Raw genomic sequence first — 24,587 nt, 5'->3', positions numbered from 1 at the left:
GCTTGTAGAGCATTTTCTTAATTAGTTATTGATGGGGTAGGGCATAGTCCAATGTGGGTGGGGTCATCCCTGGGCTGGTGGTCCTGGGTTCTATAAGAAAGCAGGCTGAGCAAGCCATGGGGAACAAGCCAGTAAGCAAACTCCTCCATGACGTATACATCAGCTCCTGCCTCCAGCTTCCCATCTGGTTTGAGCTCCTGCCTTGGCTTCCCCCAGTGGACCATGATTCCACATATGTAAGCCAATTAAACCCTTTTCTCCCCACATTGCTTTTGGTTGTGGTATTTCATCGCAGCAATATTAACCCTAAGGTAGTATGAGAAGCTAGAAAACCTGGAGAGGACTTACTCATTGGGTGGGGTAAGGGAGAGCAAACATATTTTTAATTCCATGTACAAGTATCAACAAAAATTTTGTGTAATATGTTTTTTCCTTTTTTGTCTTAAGAAGGTTATGTAGCCCAGAATAGCTTGAAGCCCTCATTTTCCTGCCTCAGCCTCTCACAGGTTGGGATTAACAGGCCACATTGATTCTCTCTGTAAGGTCATCCACACAAAACACAGCTGTCAAGGACAAGGAGACCGTTTGCTCTAAGCCTAATATGAGTGCCTGTGGCCCAGGAGCACACATTCTGTTCGCCCTGGATAACTTGTCTTTTTGTTGCTGCTGTTGGCTTTTCGAGACAGGGCTTCTCTGTGTAGCCCTGGCCGTCCTGGACCAGGCTGGCCTGGAACTCAGTGATTTGCCTGCCTCTGCCTCCCAAATGCTGGGATTAAAGGGGTGTGCCACCACCAGGCTGAATAACATGTCTTAACATGGAAATAGTTACATAAACTTTTATTTTCAGAACAAAAGACAGGCATAAATCATCTGGGTCTGGTAGCATACACCCCAAATCCCAGCAACTCTAAGGCAAAGCTAAGGATCACCACAAATTCATAACCATCCTGGGTTGCATAGCAAGTTCTAACCCAGCTAGAGCTATCTGGCCACTGTCTCAAAAAAAAAAAAAAAAAAAAAAGTTAAGAGTCAAGGAAGTTTGCAGATGCGATGCTGGGAACTTGAGGTGGCTAGTACAGCAGGTGGGGAAATCTGTAGGTCTCAGATGTTGTTGATGGTGGTCTTAGCTTTTGGGTTGATGGAAGCTAGTATCCTGCTAAGTTAATACACCCCAAAAGCTTTACCTGTAGTTAAAAGGATGTTCTGTCAGATACAAGTGGACAGTGAATGGCCACTGAAGGGAGTAAAGATAACCCAAGATGATTTGCCTGGATCTACAGTGTCAGCTCTAAACCAAGCTCAAACCAGCCTCTTTGAGTCTTCAGCATAGCCACTCCCAGGAGGGATGGCAATTTCAGTTTACAAGATATGTATTGTGCCGGCGGTGGTGGCGCACGCCTTTAATCCCAGCACTCGGGAGGCAGAGCCAGGCGGATCTCTGTGAATTCGAGGCCAGCCTGGGCTACCAAGTGAGTTCCAGGAAAGGCGCAAAGCTACACAGAGAAACCCTGTCTCGAAAAACAAAAACAAACAAACAAACAAACAAACAAAAAAAGATATGTATTGTACTAAAGTCCAGTCACACATATTGAAGAAAACATGTCTGTGATCCAGATGGAGCTTTTGAACTGTTCTTCTAACCTCTACTTTAGAAAGTATTAGTAATTACTACAGATTAATAAATTAACACACTTGCTTCTCTCGGAGAAGAGAGAGCAGCAGAAGACCTGGTGGTCCAGAACACTGTCTTGGAGAAACATCAGGTGGTTCGTTTTTCCTGGTGTGTGTGTGTGTGTGTGTGTGTGTGTGTGTGTGTGTGTGTGTGTGTGTGTGTGTGTGTGTGTGAGAGAGAGAGAGAGAGAGAGAGAGAGAGAGAGAGAGAGAGAGAGAGAACGAGCACACTTGAGATTGCTTTCAGAAGGGACTTACTTCTGTGGGACTGAGGTAGGGACCAGAGGGAGTCAGGAACAGTGAGCTTACAGTGTCACTGGACCTTGGGGCCGATATTGTAGGTGATGTGTCTGTCCCTGGTGGAGTAGTGAGTTCCACACACGGCATCACAGTTAAAAGGATCTAAGTAGAGTTGAGCAAGCAGAGTAGGGCCCAGGAGTTGTGTCTGAAGAGTCCCCTTGTTTGAGGATAAGGAAGTAGAAGGGAAAATAGAGGTAAGACTGTAGGCTAGCCGGGCGGTGGTGGCGCACGCCTTTAATCCCAGCACTCGGGAGGCAGAGCAGGCGGATCTCTGTGAGTTCAAGGCCAGCCTGGTCTACAAAACGAGTTCCAGGAAAGGCGGAAAGCTACACAGAGAAACCCTGTCTCAAAAAAAAAAAAAAAAAAAAGACTGTAGGCTAGACTGTAGGTCAGCCGGGCTCCTTCAGGAAGTACTGGAGAATTCTGGTACAGGGATTTCAGGTCCTTGTTGCTTGGAAGAGTGATACCTGGGTCATCATGGAGGAAGTAATTTAGAGATGTACCGCTGGGTAGTATTGTGGAGCTTTCGTGATTTTACCAGAAAGGAATGTGGTAGCTTTTTTACATTTCCTAGAATGATACTGTTTTTTTCTGTATAGTTGTGAAAATCATCTTAAGAAACAGTGGTTGGCTCACTGTCTTTTATGGCTAATACTTTGGGGTTATTCCAGAATGTTGAAATGGGAGACACTCATTGCTAATGCTATAGCTTCCCCTTTCCTGTTCCGTTCCCAGCCAACAGTGTAGGATTTGGTTTAAGATTATATTAAGATTATACTTACTTATCTTGTCGGAGCTGTTTATGCCATATCCTGCTTGGGGGTCAGGGGTCAATTTGTCAAAGCTGGGTCTCCTTCCACCATGTAGGTCCCAGGATTGAACTCAGGTCACCAGATTTGGTGGCAGGTGACTTGACTTGCTGAGGCATTTTGCAGACCCTATTGTATGATTTTTAAAAAAGATGTATGTATCTTTCAAAGATGTTATGGGTCTGAATGTTCTCGCGCTTGCGTGTGCCAGTGTGCCATGTGCATGCCTGGCGCCGGTGGAGGTTAGAGGTCATCAGATCCCCTGAAACTGGTATTACTGGTAATTGTAAGCTGCCATGAGGGTAAGTAAAGGTTCACTATCTTGCTTTTTGCCAACATTTTACTAAATTAATATTATTGTATAAAGTTAGCATCCTTAAATTTCAAATGAAATCATGGAGGGAAATCTTTGTAGACAACTGCTTTGTTGTTGTTCTTGTTAAACTCCTAGAAAAATTATTATAATTGTGTGTGTATGGGTTCTGTGTGTGTGTGTGTGTGTGTGTGTGTGTGTGTGTGTGTGTGTGCATGCTGCAGTGTGCACACAGAGGACAGTTTTGTGGAGTGGATTCTCTCCTTTCCCTGAATTCTGAGGGTTAGATTTAGGTTATCCTGTCATACTGCAGGCGCCTTTGCCCACTAAGCCATCTCCCTAGCCCTGTTGTTATTCTTGAGACAGAATGCCACTGTGTAGACCAGGCTGGCCGAGATCTGCCTGCACTGTTCACCCACACACAACTCATGGGGGATTAAAGGCTCCTAACCCTGGTCTTGTTTTGTTTTGAGATAAAGTCTCACCATGTAGCCCTAGCTGGCCTAGAACTCACAGAGCTCTGCCTGTCTCTGCCTCCTTAGTGCTGGAAGTAAAGGGATATACCACTACACTCAGCACCTCTGGTGTTTTTTTTTTTTTTTTTAATGAAGAGAATAAAATTGCTATTTTGTTGCTATAGGTAGATTAATGCATATTGATCTATCTCTATTGTTAATAAAATTCTTGCAGTAATAGATGCCTATACAAATAGAGACTTAGTATTTTTTTCCACTAAAGAAATTTCAAGATGGCCGAGCATTTGTGATACACACCTGTAGTACCACTTACTCATGAGGCTGAAGTGGGAGTGTTGCAAATTTGAGGTCTCCTTGGGCTGTGTAGTGACTTGGAGACCAGCTTGGGTAACTTACTGAGACCCTGTCCTCAACTGAAAAAAAAAGTGTAAAGGAGTTTGTGTAGGGCTTGCCTAGCATGTACAGGAAGACCCTGTGTTTAATCCTGAGCAGGACAAAGGGGTAAAGAAAATTTGAAGATAAGCAAGTCTCAGCAGTGGTTAGGAGTTGGTCCCACATCATCACAGAATGACTCACTGCTCAGCTATCAGGGCTGTCTTGAGAACAAAATATAGAAGTAACACCCTTCCAGAAAACCTTAATGTAATCTTTGCCTTCCTCTAATTGGCTAGAGCTATGTCATGTGATCATTGCTAGTATCAAACTAGGAAATTTTCATTTATGACTCAGGTATATTGCTGTCCTGAACAGAATCTGAATTTTGTAATTAAGGAAGCAGAAAATGGATATTGATAGACGGTAGCTTGGCTGTCACATCTTATTACCTACTTTTTAACAGGTACCCTCCTTCCTGTCAACTGTTTTAACTCATCTGGAGACTAGCTGGATAGGAAAGGTGTCTCTGAGAATGTCCAGTATAAGTACTCAGGGAGTAAGGCTTCGTATTGAAGACTGGCTGGTTCAGTTCCCACAAGGCAGTGAGTTTCTGTGCCTTAATATAGATGACATGTCAAAAAGAACATTCTTCTAGATATACAGGGCCTCTGGAATGTCTTTGTTTTTACCTTTTTTCCTTTCTCTGTCTCTCTCTCTCTCTTTTTTTTTTTTTTTTTTTGAGAACGGGTCTCCTTGTGGGGCAGTGGTGGCACAAGCCTTTAATCCCAGTCCTCAGATGGCAGAGGCAGGTAGGTCTCTGTGAGTTTGAGGCCAGCCTGGTCTACAGAGCAAGCTCCAGGACAGCCAAGGCTACACAGAGAAACCCTGTCTCGAAAAACCAAAAGAAAAAAAGAAGAAAGGAAGAAAGGAAAGAAACATAGTCTCTTATAGCCCAAGCTAACCTAGAACTTGATGTAGGATGTACCTTCAGGACCCTTGAACCCTCCTACATTCGTCCTTAGTGCTAGGATTTCCAGCGTGCACCTCCATACTTGTGATATTGGGGGTAGAACGCAGGGCCTAGTTCTTACAAGCAAGAACTATGACACTGAGCTGCATCCCAGCCACAAACCAGTTTCTTAATCTCGTCTGAAAGTAGATCCTAATATCTGCTAGACAGATAACCACATGATCGTACCCTAAAGGTCAGATTGCTGCAAGGGGAGCTTAGAACATGTTCATGCACATAGAGGTGCATTTGAGACTGGCAGGCTGGCTCTTGGCCCTGGCAAGGGGACAGGCGGAGCTGGGCATAGTGGAATGAATACACCTTTACTCGCCAGCACTCAGGAAACTGCAGGAGGATCCTTGAGACCAGTGAGCCATCTCAAGGAAAGGGCTGGGGTGATGAGCTACAAAGACAGCATCAGAGGAGAAGAACCCGGCAGAGAGGCAGAGAAGGGGAGACTTCTGCTGCCGAGGATGCGTTCTGAGACCTGAAATGAGACGAGCTTGTGTTTGAAGCAGGAAACCAGATGCCTGGGTGGGGGAGGGGGAGCACCAAGTAAGACAAGCTTGTATTTAAACAGATAACCAGATGCCTTTTGGGGGTCACTTAGCTAGTTCCTCTAACAGTGAGTGCAGTGAGTGCACTGGGGCATCTTAATGGGTCCTACAAACCCCCAAAGGGAAAGCACCTTTTAAAGTTACAAGCCAGTTTTCAGACAGGCAGGTAATTCATGAACCAGAACTAGCTAGTAAGGCCATAAATGTAGTTCAAAGAATGTTTGAGGATCTGAGGGCCTGCATGAAAAAAAAAAAAAATACTGGAACCTTGCCTTTAATCCAGCGGTTCTGAACTTGGTGGTATTGACCCCTTTGGGGATTGAGCGACCCTTTCACAGGATCACCTAAGACCATTAGAAAACATAGATACTTACATTTAGATGCATAACAGTAGCAAAACTATAGTTACAAAGTGGCAACAAAAACAATGGTATGGTTGGGGGTCACCACATGAGGAACTGTATTAAAGGTCACAGCATTAGGAAGGGTGAGAACCACTGCTTTAATCCCAGTTTAATCCCAGCACTCAGGAAGCAGAGGCTGGCAGATCTCTTGAGTTCAAGGTTAAACCTGGTTTATATATTGTATTCCAGGTCTACAAAGTGAAACCGTGTTTCAAACAAAACAAAACAAAAGAATGTTGGAATGAAGTTTCTGAGTTGGAGAATAAATTGGCTACCTAATGTCTTACAGAGCAAAGAAACCATACTCTTCAAGGATATCTCTTCTACCAGCTCAGAGAGTTACCATCTTGATGGCAAAGCTCCACATTTCAATTAATTGATTAATTAATTTTCTAAACAGGGTGCCATGTATCCAAGGCCAACTTGGAATTCTATATAGCTAAGAATGACCTTGAACTTTTTTTTTAGGATTTATTATTTTGTGTGTATGGTATGAGCATTTTGCCTAAGTGTGTGTGTGTGTGTGTGTGTGTGTGTGTGTGTGTGTGTGTGTGTGTGTGTGTAGACTGTGTGCATGCCTGGTATCTTGAGGGTAGAAGAGGGTGCTGGATTTCCTAGAATGAGTTATGGATCTTGCAGGTCCTCTGCAAAAGCAGTAAGTGCTCTTAACTGCTGAGCCATCTCTTCAGCCCCTGACTTTGATTCTCCTGCCTCCACTTTCTGAGTGTTGAGATGGCAGGCATGTATTGCCATTTTTGATACAGTGCTAAGGTGAATACATACTAGGTAAGTACTCAGTCAACTAGTTACATACTTTGTTCCAGAACTCTACACATTTTAATTTGTATCTTCCCAGTCCAGACTATAATTAATAACAAGTAGTATGTTCCTAGAAAATTAAATAATTTGGGAATAGGCCAAAGAAACAGGCCATATTTTTGTCTTTCTTAGAACTATTTAACATTTTTCTATATAAACTGTTTGTGTTTTGAGGTAGGTATTGCACTCACCCATCACATAGTCAAGGGTGGCTTTGAATTTCCAGTCCTCTATCCTCCACTCCCAGGTGTTAGGATTACAGGCATGCATCACTATACTCAGTTTTATACTGTTGAAATGGAACACACACACAATTCTATTCTTGTCATTTTGGCCACACTTTCTTTTTTTTTTTTTTTGGTTTTTTCGAGACAGGTTTCTCTGTGTAGCTTTGCGCCTTTCCTGGAGCTCACTTGGTAGCCCAGGCTGGCCTCGAACTCACAGAGATCCGCCTGGCTCTGCCTCCCGAGTGCTGGGATTAAAGGCGTGCGCCACCAACGCCCGGCTGGCCACCCTTTCTTAATTAATGTTTAGCCAAATCATTGTTGCAAGATGTTGGTCCATGTTTCCAAATCACCTCTAGGTATTTGTTAGACATTAATTGATTTCTTCAGGGTTTCTCAGCAGTGATGCATTTGGGTCATATAATTTGAGTGTGTGGGGAGGAGTGTACTATGTCTATAGGATGATTAGCAGCATCTGTCTTCCACCCTCTAGATGCCAGAGATGCCAAGAGCATCTCCTCAAGCTGTAACAGCCAGGTACATCTCCTCATGTTGCTAGATGCTCAGAGAACTATGCCTACTTGATAATCACTGAATTTGATGGCTAGGGGCATTTCCCACCCCCGAGAAATGTGCAATCTACTGGACTTGTGATAAACATTACAATTTAATAAGATGCAGAGATTAATATACATACTCTGTTTTCTCAGATAAAGTTTTTGAAGAGTAGAAGAAGGAAAAGTTAAAGTATGTAGCAAAAATAAGCAAACATGTTCATCCAAAGGTCTTCAATAAGACCCCTCAGAACTTGAACATTAGTCCTGTGTAGTGTAGTCAGACTTCCCTTTGGGCATCCAGCTCACAAATAATGACACAAAGACTTATTATTAATTATGAAAGCTCAGTCTATAGCTTAGGCTTGTTTCTAACTAGTCCTAATAAATTAACCCATATCTACTAAACTAAGACCTGCCATGTGGCATCACCTCTCTTCTTGCACCTCCTGTTTCTTCTCTGTCTAGATTCCTCTTCCTTTTCCTTTCTCTCCCTGAAACCCTGCCTGCACCTCCTGCCTAGCTATTGGCCATTCAGCCTTTATTACAGCCATCACAGCAATACACCTTCACACAGTACAAATATCCCACAACAGTCTGTCCAGCGGGAAGCTTTCTAGAGTATGCTTTCAGAAGCACCTCTTATATTGTAACAAGGGGTAGACAAGTTATTGTATCAAGGGCATAATAAGATTGATGGGTAGAAAGAAGTTTGATTTGTAGTTGATTACAATGTATACATTGACTCTAAGCCACTGTTCATTAAAAGAGAACCTGGACCAAAGATGGGTCAGAAGAGAGCTGTCAGCTCCAGTTCAGACCTGATTTTGAGGCATTTTTGGACTAGAATGACTGGGTGGAAGTGCTGGGCCAGTAGTCTTGTAGCCTCACAGTGTTGAGGACAGTGGAAGTTACGGGGGGAGTTTGGAGAGGCGAGCATTGTAATTGAGAGGAAGCTACCTGCAGACAATTCTGAAAACAATCCTCCTCTGAGGGCGGGAGAAAATGGTAGCAAAGGATTTGGGGCGTAGTCGGGAGAGGAAGAGACACTCAGTAGTAGCCCCTGAACAAACCCAGCTTTGCTGTATGAGGAGCAGCACTCAGGCAGACTGATCTTTTGCAGGGAGGGATTGCTGACAGAGGTAAGGTCCTAGTGTGGGGGCGGGGCACCAAGACCAGTTGTATTTCCACAATCTGGGTCAGAAAGAAGCACATTTTTATAAGTTAAGACATAGTGACCTACGCTTTGCTGGAGTGTACCTGGTTTATCTGAAAATAACATCTATGCACCGGGCACATCCCAGAGCGAGGGTCTAAACTTGGGGCAATCCTCCTGCCGTGTTCGCCTTAGTGGTGAAATTATAGCCGTAGGCACCATGCTTGACTTCATATTATTAACTTGCCAGCACTCTTAACTCTGATTTCTTTCCTTCTCCTCCTTTTGACATCCTGAATCCCGTTTCATGAATTCGCTGTCATTTTGTATTTATTAGAAAGTGTCAATAATTTCCTCTTCTGTACTGAGGATTTGCGATGGTTGGTTTTCATTGTCAGTTTGTCCCAGTCTAGAATCACTTGAGAAGAGAGTCTCAGTGAGGGATTGTGTGCATCAGGTTGGCCTGTTGGGGATTGTCTTGATTTCATTTTTGATGTGAGAAAATCCAGCCTAAAAGTGTGTGCTACCATTTCCTGGGTTTGGGTCCCAGACGATAAAAAGAAAGAATGTGACTCAGTGCCACTAAGTGCACATGCGTCCATTTCTGGTAGATGTGATGTGACCAGCTGACAAAGTCCCTGCACCTTGACTTTTTGCTGTGATAGACTGTCACCTGTAATTGTGACCTAAAACAAACCCTTTCTCCCGGGGTTGCTTTTTGTAAGGGTAGTTTATCATAGTACAGACATGAACCTACAGCAGGATTGAAACTGGGGCCTCATGCTGCCGAGTGCTCTACCCCAGAACACTGTTTGCAGCCCTGACATTGTCTTAAGAATTTGGCTTTATTGTCTTGGTCTCATAGCCAAGCCTTTGTTCATGCACAGACATCTTTATGTGTTTGATGAAAAATCTTTTTTAACTAAGCCATTTTCGAGTTCTGGGCCCAGGTAGAATCTGTTCATAGGTGGGCTTTATTGTGGATCAGTTAGAAAAATAGCCCTTTAAAGAGAGTATTTTGGAAGTCTTTTATCTAGAAAAGACATCTCTCCCCCTTCAGCTTGACTAATTGCTGCTGATATCCTGCTGAAGAGATCTGATCAGGTCTCTTCCTTCTTATTCAAGTGACTGTAGGATTTCCTCTGTACTTGATCTGGTGCAGGTGAACTCAGCCTCACACCTCCTTACCTGGACTGGCAGCTTCCCTTACACTAACAGGTGTAAGGCCATTTCCAGTCCTAGGACTGCAGGGTGAGCGCCCTGATAGTTCTGTAACACAGCTGTCAGACCCTGACAGCATGCCTGAGGTAGCTACTTGGAAAAGACTTGGTAGACTTGGAGACACAAATAGGAACAGATGAATTGGAAGAGAAGCAAATTTAGAAGATTAACAAGCCATTGATAGTGAATTTACTGTCCCCCCCCCCCATTTGGTTTGCCCTGTTGTTTATTGATTTATTTATTCCTTAATTTATCAGGGTATGGGCATGTGCACCCAGGGAGCTGTGGAGGTCAACTTGCAGGAGTCCAGTCTCTTGTTCTACCACATGGGTCTTAGAAATTGAACTTAGATCATCAATTTGGCAGGAGGAGCTTTTTTATACTGAGCCATCTTGTTGCCCACCCCCTCTTCCTGTTTGTTGTGTTTGTTGGTTGGAGACAAATTCTCACTCTTTAGTCCAGGTTGGTCTTGAACTCAAGATAGTTCTTTTTCAGCCTCCCAAATGCTGGATTTACAGGTAAGTTGCCACCTATCTCTACTGTCTTTAACTTTCCATTATCTGTGTACAACAGAGCTCAGCCTGCAGGTGGGACTGTAGGGCACACAAAGACCACCAAGAGGAGCCTATGGTTCTGACTGGAGAGACAGGAAGGGGCACACCGTACTTGACATTTGCCAAGTCCCTGTCTTTTTTCTTTTCTCTGTACTCAGGCAGCATCACTCCTGTGGTGGCGACAACATAAAAGTTGCTTTCTGTTCTCTGTTATGTACAGTATATGTAAATGAGACAGGCCACTCTTAAAATAACTGGTGTGGCCAGAGGCAGGGGCACTCGTGCTGAATCTTCATCCTCACTAAGTCACAAAGTATTCAGTTCTGTAGGGATGAGACTTGTACCATCCAAACTGCTCATGGTGAAGAGGACACTTAGATTTTCTTCGTCAGAGCAATTTGAAGAAAGTTGAATAATTCTTGTATGTATAAATAATATGTATTGGTGATATGCCAATGAAAATAGACCTGCTAAAATGATTTTTTGCATACAATTTAACAAAATGACATTTTCCCGTTTTATTTATTTGAGATTTATTCCCTTTTCTAACGTATATTAGTATTTTGCCTGCATGTCTATCTGAGTAGCACATGCATGCAGTGCCCTTGGAGGCCGGAAGAGCATATCAGATCCTCTGGGACTGGAGTTGCAGAGGGTTGTGAGCCACCGTGTGGATGCTGGGATTTGACCTGGGTCATCTGGAAAAGCAGCCAATGCTCTTAACCTCTGAAGTGTCTCTCCAGCCCCAAACATTTTTAAAAAACAATATATGAAACTAGCTATAGGGGCACAAGCCTTAATAACAGCATTTGGAACGTGGATGCTGAAGGATCAGTAGTTAGTTCAAGGCCAGCCTGTACCACATAGGCCCTGTCTCACAAAGCAAATATACAACTTTAGTCCCTTTCCAAGTGTGGATTGTGTAGGTCTTGGTTGCAAAGAATATAAAATAGTATGTCCTCCTTCAGCTAATCTTCTGAAGGAGAAGTGAGTGTTTTATGAGTTTGTTGCTGAAATCAACAGTTGTGCACCAGCAACTCAAGCTTGCTCTTCTTCAAGGCTGCCTCACTGTGTAACCCTGGCTGGCCTGGCGCTCACAGAGCACTCCTGCCTCAGTCTCCTGGAAGTTAGGATTAAAGGTTGCTGCCATCATGTGCAGCAAGAGCCCTTATGGAGAATTTCCTGTCAAAGGAAATGATCATTTAAGAGTCAAATAGAGCATTCTCAGTTAAAGAAAGAGTAAAGGGAAACCATTGCTAAGAGTCACCTGCTTAAGAATTGCTCAAGCTGAGGGCTGGAGAGATGGACTGACAGTTCAGAGCATCCAGTTGCCACACCTGTGTCAGGAGACTCACAACCACCTCTTACTCCTGCCCAGGGGCTCAGATACCTCTGACCTCTGTGGACACTACACTCAGGTGCGCATCCTCCCCATGCCATAATTCAAAATGACAAAACATTTTTTAGAAGTTGCTGAAATTCTAAGTTGCTAAAGTTTCCATGGAAGTAGTAAACGCCTGGGTAAATGCAGTTGGTTACTTTCTCCTTTTATGGTGTTTTGTTTGTTTGTTTTTCATGTGAAGTGTCATGGTATAGCCTAGTAGTGTGGCCTTAAATTCGAAATTCCCGTTTCAGCCTCTTTGGTGCTGGGATTATAGACTAGGATTATACTACCACACCTGTTCTTCCTGAGTTCTTCAACTTGAGTTTGATTGCTAAAAACAAAAAGTATGTATCATATGCTGGGTTTTTAATGATGCACATGGAATATGAGGAAGCTGTTGGAAAACGTGGGAGAAGAAAGGATCTAAGAATAAATGAAGTCTGGGAATGTAGCTCAGTGGTAGAGCACTTACCTAATGCATACAAGTCTCACACTTTGGTTCCCAGCGCAGGAAGAAAACAAAACAAGAATCTTTATCCTGGCATATTATAATTATACATGTGGGGGATGGGAACATGGCTCAGTGGCTAGAGCTTTAGTTACGTTAAGTTTGGGAACCATTAAAAGGTGGGTAGGCATGGAGACCAAGTGTAGTCCCAGCACTCAGGAGGCAGAGATAGGGTTTCATGCTATACCCCAGCTGTCCTTGAATTCATGTCTGTCCCCCATCTCTACCTCCTAAATGCTGCATTAAGGTGGGTTACAGGTGTGAGTTTGCCATACCCGATCTTTATTGTTTTCTAATATGTGCATTTATGTCTTACAAATTTCCTTTTCAAGCTGGCATGGCTGTCCCTGGCTGTCCATGCTGTCATCCCAGCATCAGGAAGGCAAAGGTGAAGGGATCACCGAGTTCAAGGCTCACCTGCTGATCTACATAGTGAATTCTAGGTCAGTTAGGGCTGTGTTGAGACTCTTGGAAAAGCCAGTGAAATATAAATAAATATCCCTTTCAGTGCTGCTCCAGTTGTGCCTTGATATTTCATATTTTTTCATTTAGTTCAGTGTATTCCCGAGAGACTTCCCTATGGGAGCTGTGGTGCAGCTCAGTAGCAGAACACTTACCTAGCATGACTAAGGCCCTGGCTTCATCCCAGCACGATAAAAACGAACTCACGTCTGGAAGATGCAAACCCTTCCAAAGAAAGGAGCAGAAAAAGGAAATCCCCCTGACCTGTGAGTTACTTAGAAGGGTGCTATTTAGTTTCTAATTCCCAATCACTTGGGAATTTTTCTTGTCTGTAACTGATTTGTTTGATTATTTTGTGGTGAGATCATTCTACATGATTTCAACTCTTCTAAATTTGTTGATATTTGTTTCACGGTCAGCATAAGGTTGATCTTGATAGTTCTGTGGGTTCTTGAGAAGAACTTACTTGGGCTGTTGGACAGAGTGCTCTGTAAACACCTTCCAGTAACATGGCTGTTTGGTGGGGGCTGGGAACTGAACCTGGGTCCCCTGGAGGAGCAGCTCGTGTCCAGACTTCTGTGTGTGTGTGTGTGTGTGTGTGTGTGTGTGTGTGTGTGTGTATGTGTGTGTGTGTGTGTGTGGTCTTTAGAGAAAAAAAATCCCTTCCTTCTTCATCCAATATTGAAAAGGAAAGTCAGGGCTTTGTGCTTGCCTCAGCAGGCATGCTGTTGCTGAGCTAAAGCCTCGGCTCTCAGATATAAAACCTGTTTAAGATGATGTAGGGGAAATGGAGCGAGTTGGAGCTTAAGGAAGACATGAATGGCGCTTTCTTAAAAATTAATTTTTTTTTTGCAACCACAAAGCACCCTGTTAATTCATAGATAATGGAAAGAAGAATGTGTGGATGTAGCTCAGTTAATAGTTTCTGCCTAGCATGCCTGAAACCATAGGTTCCGTTTCCAGCTCCATGTAGACCAGGTGTGCTAGAGACCAGCTTAGGCTACATGAGATCCTGTCTCAAAGTGGAGAAGATATGGGAAGATGACTACTGATGTCTATAAAACAGATGGAAGCCACATTTTCTTTCTTTCTTTCTTTTTAAAGGTTTATTTATTATGTACACAGAAGAGGGCGCCAGATCTCATTACAGATGGTTGTGAGCCACCATGTGGGTGCTGGGAATTGAACTCAGAACCTCTGGAAGAATAGTCGGTGCTCTTAACCTCTGAGCCATCTCTCCAGCCCCTGGAAGCCACATTTCTTACAGAAGACTAGAATGTTGAAAGAAGTCTCAAAACTTAATGATAAAAACCAGTCCAATTAGAGACAGACAAAAGAATAAGACATTTCACTGGAGAGGACAGCTAGCATGAGGCAGGATGATCAGGGTCACTAATCAGGAGGAAAATGGGAACTGAGATAAGGTATACCATATTCTTACTGAGATGTCAAAAATAGAAACTAGCACTATTAAAAATGGACAGTTTTGGGGGAAACTGGATTTCATACATTTTGGAGGTATTGTAAAATGTGTAGCAAACTAAAATTAGTTGGGTAACTTCTTGGGAACTAAGTACGTGTTTACCATGTCCCCTCAGCATTGATCCTAGAGAGCTGAAGCTCACATGAAAACCTGAACATGACTCTTCTTAGCAGTTTTATTTTTCTTTATGCTGTTTTGTTTGGTTGGTTTGAGAAAGGTCTCACTGTATAGCCAAGGCTGGCCTCAAACTCATGACAGTCTTGCTTTGGTCTCCCTTCTTTGCAGTCTCTAGTATGAGCCACCACTTCCAGATGCAACATCTTAAGTTTTAAGAGCATCATGTTGAGTGAAAAGTCACCATCACCACACTTGCATCCATGCTTATTGCAGCAGAATTCACAATAACTAAGTTATGGAACCAGCCTAGGTGCCTATCAACAGATGAATGGATAGAGGAAATGGGGTGCATTTATCCAACCTTAAAATAGGAAAGTAGAAAGGACCTAGGGCCATGGGGTGAGAGGAGAGTAAGGGACCTAAGGGAGCTTGGTAGGAGAGGAGGCTAGGAAGCAAGTGGGTAAAAAGATAAATATCACAGGTTCTCATGTCGACCCTGGATTTAAACAGGCGTGTGGGGGGGGGGCAGAGGCCAGTGGGGGTAGAGGGCTACAGTAAGAAAGGTGGTGGGGGCCAGTGAGGCCTGTGCACTGAAAGACCAGTACTTTACATGTGCTGAAATGTTTAAAGTCAAATATTGTATAATTCCATTTTCATAGCATTAATAATGTCACAAAACTTTGAATTTGAAAACAAATGCAAATGAATGACTATTAGGAGATTGAAAGTAGAGTGGTAAGTGTGACCATAACAAGATAAAGGCAATCTTTGTGGTAATAGAATAATTCTAAACATTGACACAATGTAATGGTTTTATAAAACCATGTGATGTACTAGTCTAGATCTGCGGGTTCATATGCAATGCAGATGTTCTGATTCTTATGGTATCATCATACAGATGTGGTTAGGTTAGATGGAGTGCAGTCTGCATATTACCTTAAAAAATTAGTTCTTGTGAAACTATTAGCTGAAGATAAAGTAAAAGTGCCTTATAAAAATAATTTCTCCTTTTAAAGAACTTATTTTTCAATCTATGTATATGTGGTAGGGAGGTGGGTGTATGCAAATGTACGTGCAGGTGTCCACAAAGGCCAGAAGAAGGTGTCCCATCCTCTGGAATCAGAATTACAGGCTGTTTTGACCTTCCAACATGAGTGCTGTAAATCAAACTTGGGTCTTCTAGAAGGGCAGCAAGTGCTCTTAACTTCTGAGCCATCTCTCCAGCCCCTATAAAAATATTTTTAAAGCCATATGTAAATATAGAATAAGTTCAAACAAGTTGTAGTAATTGGAAAGAGAACTGTTTGTGTTAGGGTCTCATGTAGCTGAGGCTGGCCTTTACCCTGTGCAGCTGAGGATGATTTTGAACTTCTGGTCCCCTTGCCCCAACCTCCTAAGTACTGGAATTATAGACATGCACCACCATGCCTGATTTCTATGGTAACAAGGTTGAACTCGGGCCCTGGTTCATGCTAGGCAGGCATTCTACTAGCTAAGCCACATCCCCAGACCCCACTTGGAGCTCTAAGGCTGCTGGCATCAGTATTTAGCACTGCTTGGATATTCCGGAAGATAAAACTATGGAAAGAGGCTTGGGGAAATGTGCTACCTTTATTAAATAGACAGAATCCATGCACAATGATTACAGGTCGGAAAGGAGAGTCCACCAGAGTAACAGCTGTCCTGCTGTTCCCGCTGGGGCACATCTGTCACCTACTCCTGCTGTTTGCTCCCAATGGGCGATGGAGAAGGTCACCAAGCCTCACTTCCTCTGTGGCTTCAGCAAGTCCCTCTACAGTCCAATAGAGAGAGAATGACCCCCACCTTGGGTTCCTAAAGGGTCAGTATCTTCAGAGAAGACCACACCTATTGGGTTAAACTACACCATTCCATTAGTCATTGTACCGAACGGCAGAATTCCCACAACATAAGATGATCGGTTATTTGGTTTAACTAAATTGTCTTGTTAACAAAAGTAGAAAATCATGCTTATTAAAAAGACAAGACTCCTGTGCTTCATCCTCAAGACTACAAACCCCAGTACAGTCAAGACTCATAGGAGCAGTGAAAGCCTGGAAATGTATCATACTATTTGCATGGGAATTTCCTCATCTCTACTGTTTCATCTACTCAGAGATTTTGTGATTCTAAACTCTAAATGCACAAAGATTAGGTATATATATTTGAATGTGGATTCTAACTGAAGGCATGTGGTCATAAGCAGCAAGTGTATATTAAGTTCAAGCTGGAAAAACTCCTGACTGGCGCTTCACAGGCAGAGCTTTTAAATACTGCTGCTTTTGTGACGCTTTTCTAATCTCAGTTGAAAGTATAGGTCAGATCTTACTTCACCAGGGTCTGTGCAGTTCACTCATCATGGGGTAATAGTCTCGCCGTGTGACAAGGTGCCTTGTAAGGACTTTAACTCCCCTAACCCTCTATGAGTGCACTATTCTTACCTCTGCTGTTGAAGAAACCAGGCTTCGTTTGGTTGGGTAACTTGAGCAAGTCTACACCAGCAGTATTTTTGGAATTTGAGACCAACACATTCCAGAGCTAAAGTTGGTGGGTATATTAACAAATGTGTTTCACTGGGGTGTGTGTGTGTTTGTGTGTTCACTTGCTTGACTCATTTTTTGTTTCTAGTAGCAACCCACTTGCTAAAGAAACTAATTCTCTTAAAAATTTTACTACATTTATGAGGTGATTGGGGGCTGTGGGGGTGTACATTGCCACAACGTGTGTGTTGAGGTCACAGAGTTGATTCTGTCCTTCTACCATGTGGGTCCTCAGGTCATCATCAGGCCTGACAGCGAGTTCTTCCACTGCTGACCCATCTCACTAGTTCCCTTGCTTAATCCTACTAAAGCCTTCTTCAGTAGCAGCAGGGCAAATCCTACTAGTGTTCTGGTTATACTTGAATCTTATTGTTCCTAAATGTCTTCAAGGAACCTGGAAGCAGGGTGATCATTTTTGTTGTATCTGTAAACCAGTGGTGTTCTCTTGTCACTCACTGATCTGATGATCTCATCTTGGTGCTATGCCCCCCTTGTGATAAATGACTGGGTAGCAGGAGATGTCTTTTAGATGTAAATGAATCCAGCCTTGGGATTATCCAGTGTGTAGCTAGGCAAGCCCCTAAGATCACAGTGGAAGACACAGTGAAAAGGTTATGCATTCCCACTCTGTAGATTATACAAAGTTTCAGTTCCTCCAAAGATGATTAAATAGTTAGAGTGAAACAGACGAACAGCCCCCCATCCCAAAACACACAGAAGTTCAGAGCTGTAATTTTTTTTTAATTGAAGTCAAGGAATTTTACTCCAGATTATAAATATGCTTAATGATTTAAAGAAAAAAAAAAAGTCAACCTGGCTATTGTAGGTCCTTGTACTAAGGAATCTGGTAAATCTGTCTAATTTTGTCTTCTCTTTACAGGAATATATCAAAGGGATCTGTGAGCCTGAACTGGAAGAAAGAGAATGCTACCCGAAGGCCATGCACTGCATTTTTGTAGGGGCACAGAGCCTATTTTTAAAGAGCCTAATTCAGGATACTTGTGCTGACCTCTGCATTTTAGATACGGGGCTTCTTGGCATTAGAGGAAGTGCTGAGGCTGTGGTCATGGCCAGGAGTCATATTCAGCAGTTTGTGAAGCTCTTTGAGAATAATGAGAACCTGCCCAGTAGTCAGAAAGAGTCGGAAATCAAACGGGAATTCAGACAGTTTGTTGAAGCCCATGCAGACAATTATACAATGGATTTGTTGATTTTGCCTACTTCCTTGAAGAAAGAACTACTGAGTCTCACACGAGGTGAAGAGAATCTGTTTGAAACAGAAGATGATGAAGTCATTAAAATTGGAGAGATGCGGCCACCAGAGTTGACGCAGAATGCTGCCACAGGACCGAGTATTGCTAGAGATGAAATTGTTTTACAGGAAGATGCCAGGAGTGGAGCTAGGACCCCTGTTTCTGAGCTTACAAAACAAATGGACACAGTCTTTCCTAGCTCTCCAGATGTGCTCTTTGTTCCAGTAAATGGTCTAAGTCCAGATGAAGATGCACTTTCCGAAGACAGGGTTGGTCATAAGAGGAGGTCTTCTGATACGGAAGAAAGGCATACCAAGAAGCAGTTTTCCTTAGAGAATGTTCTAGAAGGGGAGCTTTTGCATGATGGTAAAACATCAGCTGGAAATGAAGTCATTGACCTGTGTGATGCTGCTTCTAACTCTACAAATCTAAGCCCTGATGGAAAAGACACTACAGAAGAAATGGAGTACAACATCCTTGTAAACTTCTTTAAAACCATGGGCTATTCCCAAGAGATTGTTGAGAAGGTCATTAGGGAGTATGGGCCTTCTACAGAACCATTATTGCTCTTAGAGGAAATTGAAAAAGAGAACAAAAGGCTCCAAGAAGACAGAGCATTTCCACCTTGCACTGTGGCTCCAGATGCTGGGCAGAGCAGAAGTGCGGGTGTTGGGAGCAGCACACATGAGCTCACAACAGATTCTACTCCAAAGAAAACACAGAGCCACACAGAGCAAGATATAGTGGAAAGATTTTCCCAGTTACCGTTCAAAGACCCCAAACCGTGTACCTCAAATTGCAGAATTAATTCTTTCAGAACAGTGCCAGTAGGACAGAAACATGAAATGTGGGGCTCAAACCAGAACTACACTTGTAATGTAGATCTTGAGACTGATGGCCTCTCGCCCTCTGCTGCCTCTTCCAGTCCTAAAGAAGTCAGCTTCATTTCGAGGGGAGCCGCAGGTCACCAACAGAGAAGCCCAGCTTTTCCTGAAAATGGTCTTCAGCAGCAAGCAGAACCCTTGCTTCCAAATAATATGAAGTCTGCCAGTGAAAAACGTTCTGGCTGTTGTAGCTCTCCTCAGCCTAAGCCAAATTATCCCCCACTTTCCCCACCGATGCCGCTGCCCCAGCTGTTACCTTCAGTTACTGATACACGGTTGGCAGGATCCTCTGATCATATCGATTCCTCAGTTACGGGTGTTCAAAGATTTCGAGATACCCTGAAAATACCATACAAGCTGGAATTAAAAAATGAACCAGGGAGAGCAGATTTGAAGCATATTGTTATAGATGGGAGTAATGTTGCAATTACGTAAGTCCACTCTGCCAGTTATTCTTCCCTGTTCTCTAAGAATTGTGTGTCTGTGCATGCATACGTGTGTGTAGACTGCTCTGTGTGTTCTAGTGGATCTGTATTCTTCCCGAGACAGAACCAGCTGGTTGGAAAGGTTTGCATTTGGTCTTCTGAAGTTCTAAGCTTCTGCTTCACCGTGTTCCTGTGGGTAGGAGATTGTATAGACTGTATTTTCGCATTACACCTTGCTCTGGCACATAGGATACAGTTGTAAATGAATTAGACTTTGAAATCTGTGTCGCTGTTAGATTCCCAATACTAGAGTGGAGCGGCTGCTTGCTGCTGCCTTTTGTTTGTGAGACAGTCTCTTGTAGCCCAGGCTAGCTGCTGACTTGTAGTCCTTCTTCTCTTGGCTTCCGTGAGAAATCTTAAACACACACACACACACACACACACACACACACACACACACACACACACACACATTGTTTTTCTTTATTTTTATTTTTATTATTTTTTGTTTTTTCGCAGGTTTCTCTGTGTAGTTTTGGTGCCTGTCTGATTCTCTCTGTGGACTGGCTGTTCTCAAAATTCAGTAGATCTCCTGCTTCTGCTCTCCAGTGCTGGATTCAACGCATGAGACTTTTGGTGCCTGTCCTGGATCTCTCTCTGTGGACTGGGCTGGCCTCAAAATCAGAGATCCTCCTGCCTCTGCCTCTCCAGTGCTGGGATTCAAGGCATGAGCCACCACCACCCGGCTTCTTTCTTTCTTTCTTTCTTTCTTTCTTTCTTTCTTTCTTTCTTTCTTTCTTTCTTTCTTTCTTTCTTTCTATTACTTACTTATTTTTATTTTTTTTTTTTTCAAGATACACATACAGGGTTTCTCTGTGTAGCCTTGGCTGTCCTGGAACTCACTCTATAGACCAGGCTGGCCTTGAACTCACAGAGATCCTCCTGCCTCTGCCTCCCGAGTGCTGGGATTCAAGGCATGAGCTGCCACCACCCAGCTTATTTTAATTAAGTGTATATGTATGTCTGAAAGTCAATTTGCAAACATGAATGCAGCACCCACAGAGGCTGGAAAAACATGTCCGATTCCTGGAGCTGAAGAGTTCTAGGTGGATTTGATCCATCTGATGGGGGTGCTGGAAACTGAATTCAAGCCTTTCTTAACTGCTGAGCTCACTCCCAACTCCTACAGATAGATACTAACTAAGACTAATATTCTCTATTGTTGAATGTCTGTATGACCACTTTCTAGGAATTCTAAAAGGTCAACTCATGTCTTGAAGTTTTAGGAATGCCTATGACTTTTCTTTCTGGTTCTCGTGTTTGGACAAGGGCCTTACATGAGTGAGGCCAGTGCCCCACCACTGTACTGTCTCCCAGGACTCTCTTTATTTTTCATTTTGTGATGGTCTTCCTAAGTTGCCTAGGCTGACTGGTCAGGCTATATTCAGACTCACAGTCCTCTTACTGTACCCCCACCCCCACCCCCGTGCTTCTATCCGAGGCATGGAAATAAATATGTTCATATGCCCACCATGTGCATGCCTGGTGTCCAAGGAGGCCAGAAGAGGGTATTGGATCCCCTGGGACTAGAGTTACAGTTGTGAGCCATTGTGTGGGTGCTGGGAGCTGAACCCAAGTCTTCCTCAAGAGTAGCAAGTTCTCTTAACTGCCAAGCCATCTGTCCAGCCACCTCGATTTGTTCTTCTTTTTTATATTTGCATGTGCATTTGTGTGAATGCATTCCACATGTTTGCGGATGCTGGAAGAGGCCAGATAAATGCATCGGATCCTCTGGAGCCAGAGTCACAGGCAGTTGTGAGCCTCTCTCTGCTGATGTGGGAACTGAACTCAGCTTTACTTACTTATTTATTTTGCTATTTTTCTTTCATTAAAATTTACAAAGAAATATAAATATATATGGTGACTCTGCATGGATTTACTCATTCAGCCTCAACAATTGCTTGTTCAGGACCAGTCTTGTTCCGTCTGCTCTCTTCCCTACCACTTTAAACCCACTGTTACGTGGTTTGATTTGTTTTTGTTGTATTGTTTATTTTCCCTGTGGTCGGGGGGTGGAGGCCAGGCTCTTCTGAGTGTTAGTCACGTGCTCTCTGCGGAGCTCCATCTCCAGCTCTTTGTGGACTTGAAAGGAAATCTCAGATACATATTTCATCTGAAAGTACTTCAGAATATATCTAAGATACCTTCCATGTTTTTGGAAATTATTTACTACTTAGAGGAAAGAAGGGACTTATATCTTGGCGGCTCGTGGTGCCTTCCTCATGGTGGTGAGGACTCTCACTCAGTTCCTCTTCCTTTCTTTTGGTGTGGGTGGATGCACATTTGTCCTTTTCTTGATGAACTCTGGGACCTGCTTGTCCATGGCCACATTGAGCAGCTCCAGAGCTCACTGTTACTGGGGAGCGGGGAGCAAAGCCACACACTTAGGTCATGTCCCATATGAACTTGGTGTGCTCGCTCGCTCGGTGAGATGCCTCCAGCAGCAGCTGCGCCGGCCTTGCCCATGGTAAAGCCCACAGCCATAGGGTAGCGTAGAACCATGCTGCAAGAGTGCAAGCAAGACCCCGTTTGGTCTTCTCTGTACCTTAAGCTTGCTTGCCGTCCTCCAGCCCACCTTTTAGGTCTGCCTGACAGCTTTTGGTGTGTATCTTTTGTTTGGGAACGGGGTCTCATGTAGCCCTGGTCTAGTGCTCACTGTGAAGACCGACTGCCCTTAAACTCACAAAAGATCCAGTCTATCTCCTAAGCGCTGGGATTGTAGGCTTGTGCCTCCACACCTGGCCTGTTTATTTTGAGACAAAGTCTTACTATGTAGCCCCCAAGTCATGAAGATCCTCCTACCTGTGCCTTCCAAGTGCAAGGCTTTAAAGGTGTGTGCTACCATGACTAGCAGGGTGGATTTTTACAAGTGTAAGCATTATTTTGCTTTTCTTTTGTAAAAAATAAATTACTGATTATATGTTTACATTTTGCTGTCAAAATTTTTTTTAAAAGTGCCACTATGTTAGATATTAGAAGTTTGGCAGTTTGGGCTGGAGCTGCATGTAGCTCTGTTGGTAGAATGCTTGCCTAGCATTCATGAAGCCCTGGGTTTTGTCCCATGCACCATATGAACTGGGCATGGTGGCCCCTTCCTGAATCCCAGCCCTGAGAAGGGCAGGGCAGGAAGATCAGAGTTTGAAAATGTAAAGGTAGGGAATGAAACTGTTGTATCCTCATTTCTAAGCAGTACTGCCTATTATCGTCTTTCTTTGTATTCTGGCAGCTCTGTTGGGGGAAACCCAGCAAATGCCCCACAGCTCCGTAGATGTATCTAAGTAAAACTGTAAGAGCCTTTTGGGTACTTGTATTCCAAGACCGCTCCTGTTCCTCATTGTTAGTTCTTAAGCTAAGTGATGACACAGAGTTTAAGGCTGTGAAAAGATTTCTCAAATTGATGATCAAGCAATAAGAACACAGAAGAACCAAGGCTGAGCCTGGTAATGTTTGTGTGTGCATGCTGTATATGAGTGTGTATGTGTGTGCATATAGAGAGGAGAGGTTAATATTGGGTATCTTACTCTACTGCTTTCCGCCTTGGTTTTTTGTTTGCTTTTGTTTTTTTTTTCTTTGTTGTTTTTAAGTTAGGGTCTTTCACTAGACCAGGAGCTCACCAACTTGGCTAGATCAGCTGGCTAGGGGACTCCAGGGTTCCTCCTGTCTTTTCCTCTTTACCAGTACTGGGATTCCAAGTGTGTGCCACCACCTTCGCTTTTGACATGGGTGCTGGGGATCTGAACTCAAGTCCTCATGCTTGTTCAGCACGCACTTTACCGACTGATCCATCAACTTTGGGAGTAGTAACTAGAATCTCTCACTATTAGAATGCACAGCGGTGCTGGTGCTGTTTGACCATGACAGGGTGTTTTACATATCTGGTCCCTTCCACTTTGTCCATTTCCCAGACACGTGACAACACAAAAGACTACCACATATTTCCTGAAAATCTTGGATATAGTGCTGTTGCTTTTGAAAAACAATGATTATTAAAGTGAGCCTGCAAGCTTTTATTAGTATATATTTTTAGTTGTTTCATGCATCTATTTATATGTTTGTTGTATGGGGTGTGTTTGTGTCTGTGTGTGTGTATATAATATGTGTGTGTGTGCACGCGCTATATGGAGTAACAAATGGCTGTGAACCACCTGGCATAAGTGCTGGGAACTGAACTTAGTTAAGAACAGCAAGTATTTATATATATATATATAAATTTTATATATATATATATATATATAAAACTGCTGAGACTAGTTATTACTAGTTATTATCCTTATTACTTTAAACATTATTTTTAGTTATGTATATGGGTGGGGGTACAGGGAGGTTGTACATATGCGTTCTGGTACCCACAGAGGTCAGAAGAGGGTGTTGGATCCCTGGAGCTGGAGTTGCAGGTGGTTGTGAACTGCTTAACGATGGTGATGGGAACTGAACTCCAGCCATCTGAAAGAGCAGCTAGTGCTTTTAACCACTGAGCCAGCTCTCCAGCCCACTCACTAGTTTTGAAAACTGATTATTTCTAGAGGATTTGACTTTTCTTCCAATTTACTGATGTTTGTGTTTAAGAGCAACACGTTAAAAGGGGGATGTTACCGTAAGACGTAGTCGTAGTTAATTAGATGTAGATTCACCTTAGTTAGGGTTCTGTTGCTGTGAAGAGACACCATGACCACAGCAACTCTTATAAAGGAAAACATTAAATTGGGGCTGGCTTACAGTTCAGAGGTTCAGTCCATTATCGTCATGGTGGCGTGCAGGCAGACATGGTGCTGGAGAAGGAGCTGAGAGTTCTATATCTTGATCTGCAGGAAGCAGGCAGAGAAACTACTGGCTTGAGCCTCTGAGACCTCAAAGCCCATCCCCTAGTCACACACCTCTTCCAGCAAGGCCACTCCCTATGGACCCATGAGGGTCATTTTTATTCAAACCACCACAGTTAGTAATCAAAGGTAACTCTTTTTCTGAGAGAGGAAATGCCAATGGGGATGGGACTTGACTCTGAGTTGGGAAG

General features: G+C 43.3%; 1 protein-coding gene across 2 annotated transcripts in view; it reads left to right on the top strand.

Moving 5' to 3' along the window:
• N4bp1 (NEDD4 binding protein 1) overlaps positions 1-24,587 on the top strand; it is a 44,990-nt gene that overhangs the window by 4,107 nt on the left and 16,296 nt on the right. For both annotated transcript variants that reach the window (XM_037206065.1, XM_028891815.2), the window contains exon 2: positions 17,835-19,522. In XM_037206065.1, coding sequence (XP_037061960.1) covers positions 17,835-19,522 — 1,688 coding nt within the window. The remainder of the gene's footprint in view (positions 1-17,834; positions 19,523-24,587) is intronic.

Source organism: Peromyscus leucopus, chromosome 5, assembly GCF_004664715.2.
Source record: "Peromyscus leucopus breed LL Stock chromosome 5, UCI_PerLeu_2.1, whole genome shotgun sequence".
Taxonomy (NCBI): domain Eukaryota; kingdom Metazoa; phylum Chordata; class Mammalia; order Rodentia; family Cricetidae; genus Peromyscus; species Peromyscus leucopus.
Note: the sequence above shows the minus strand (reverse complement) of the source record. Positions and strands in the feature narration are given on the sequence as shown.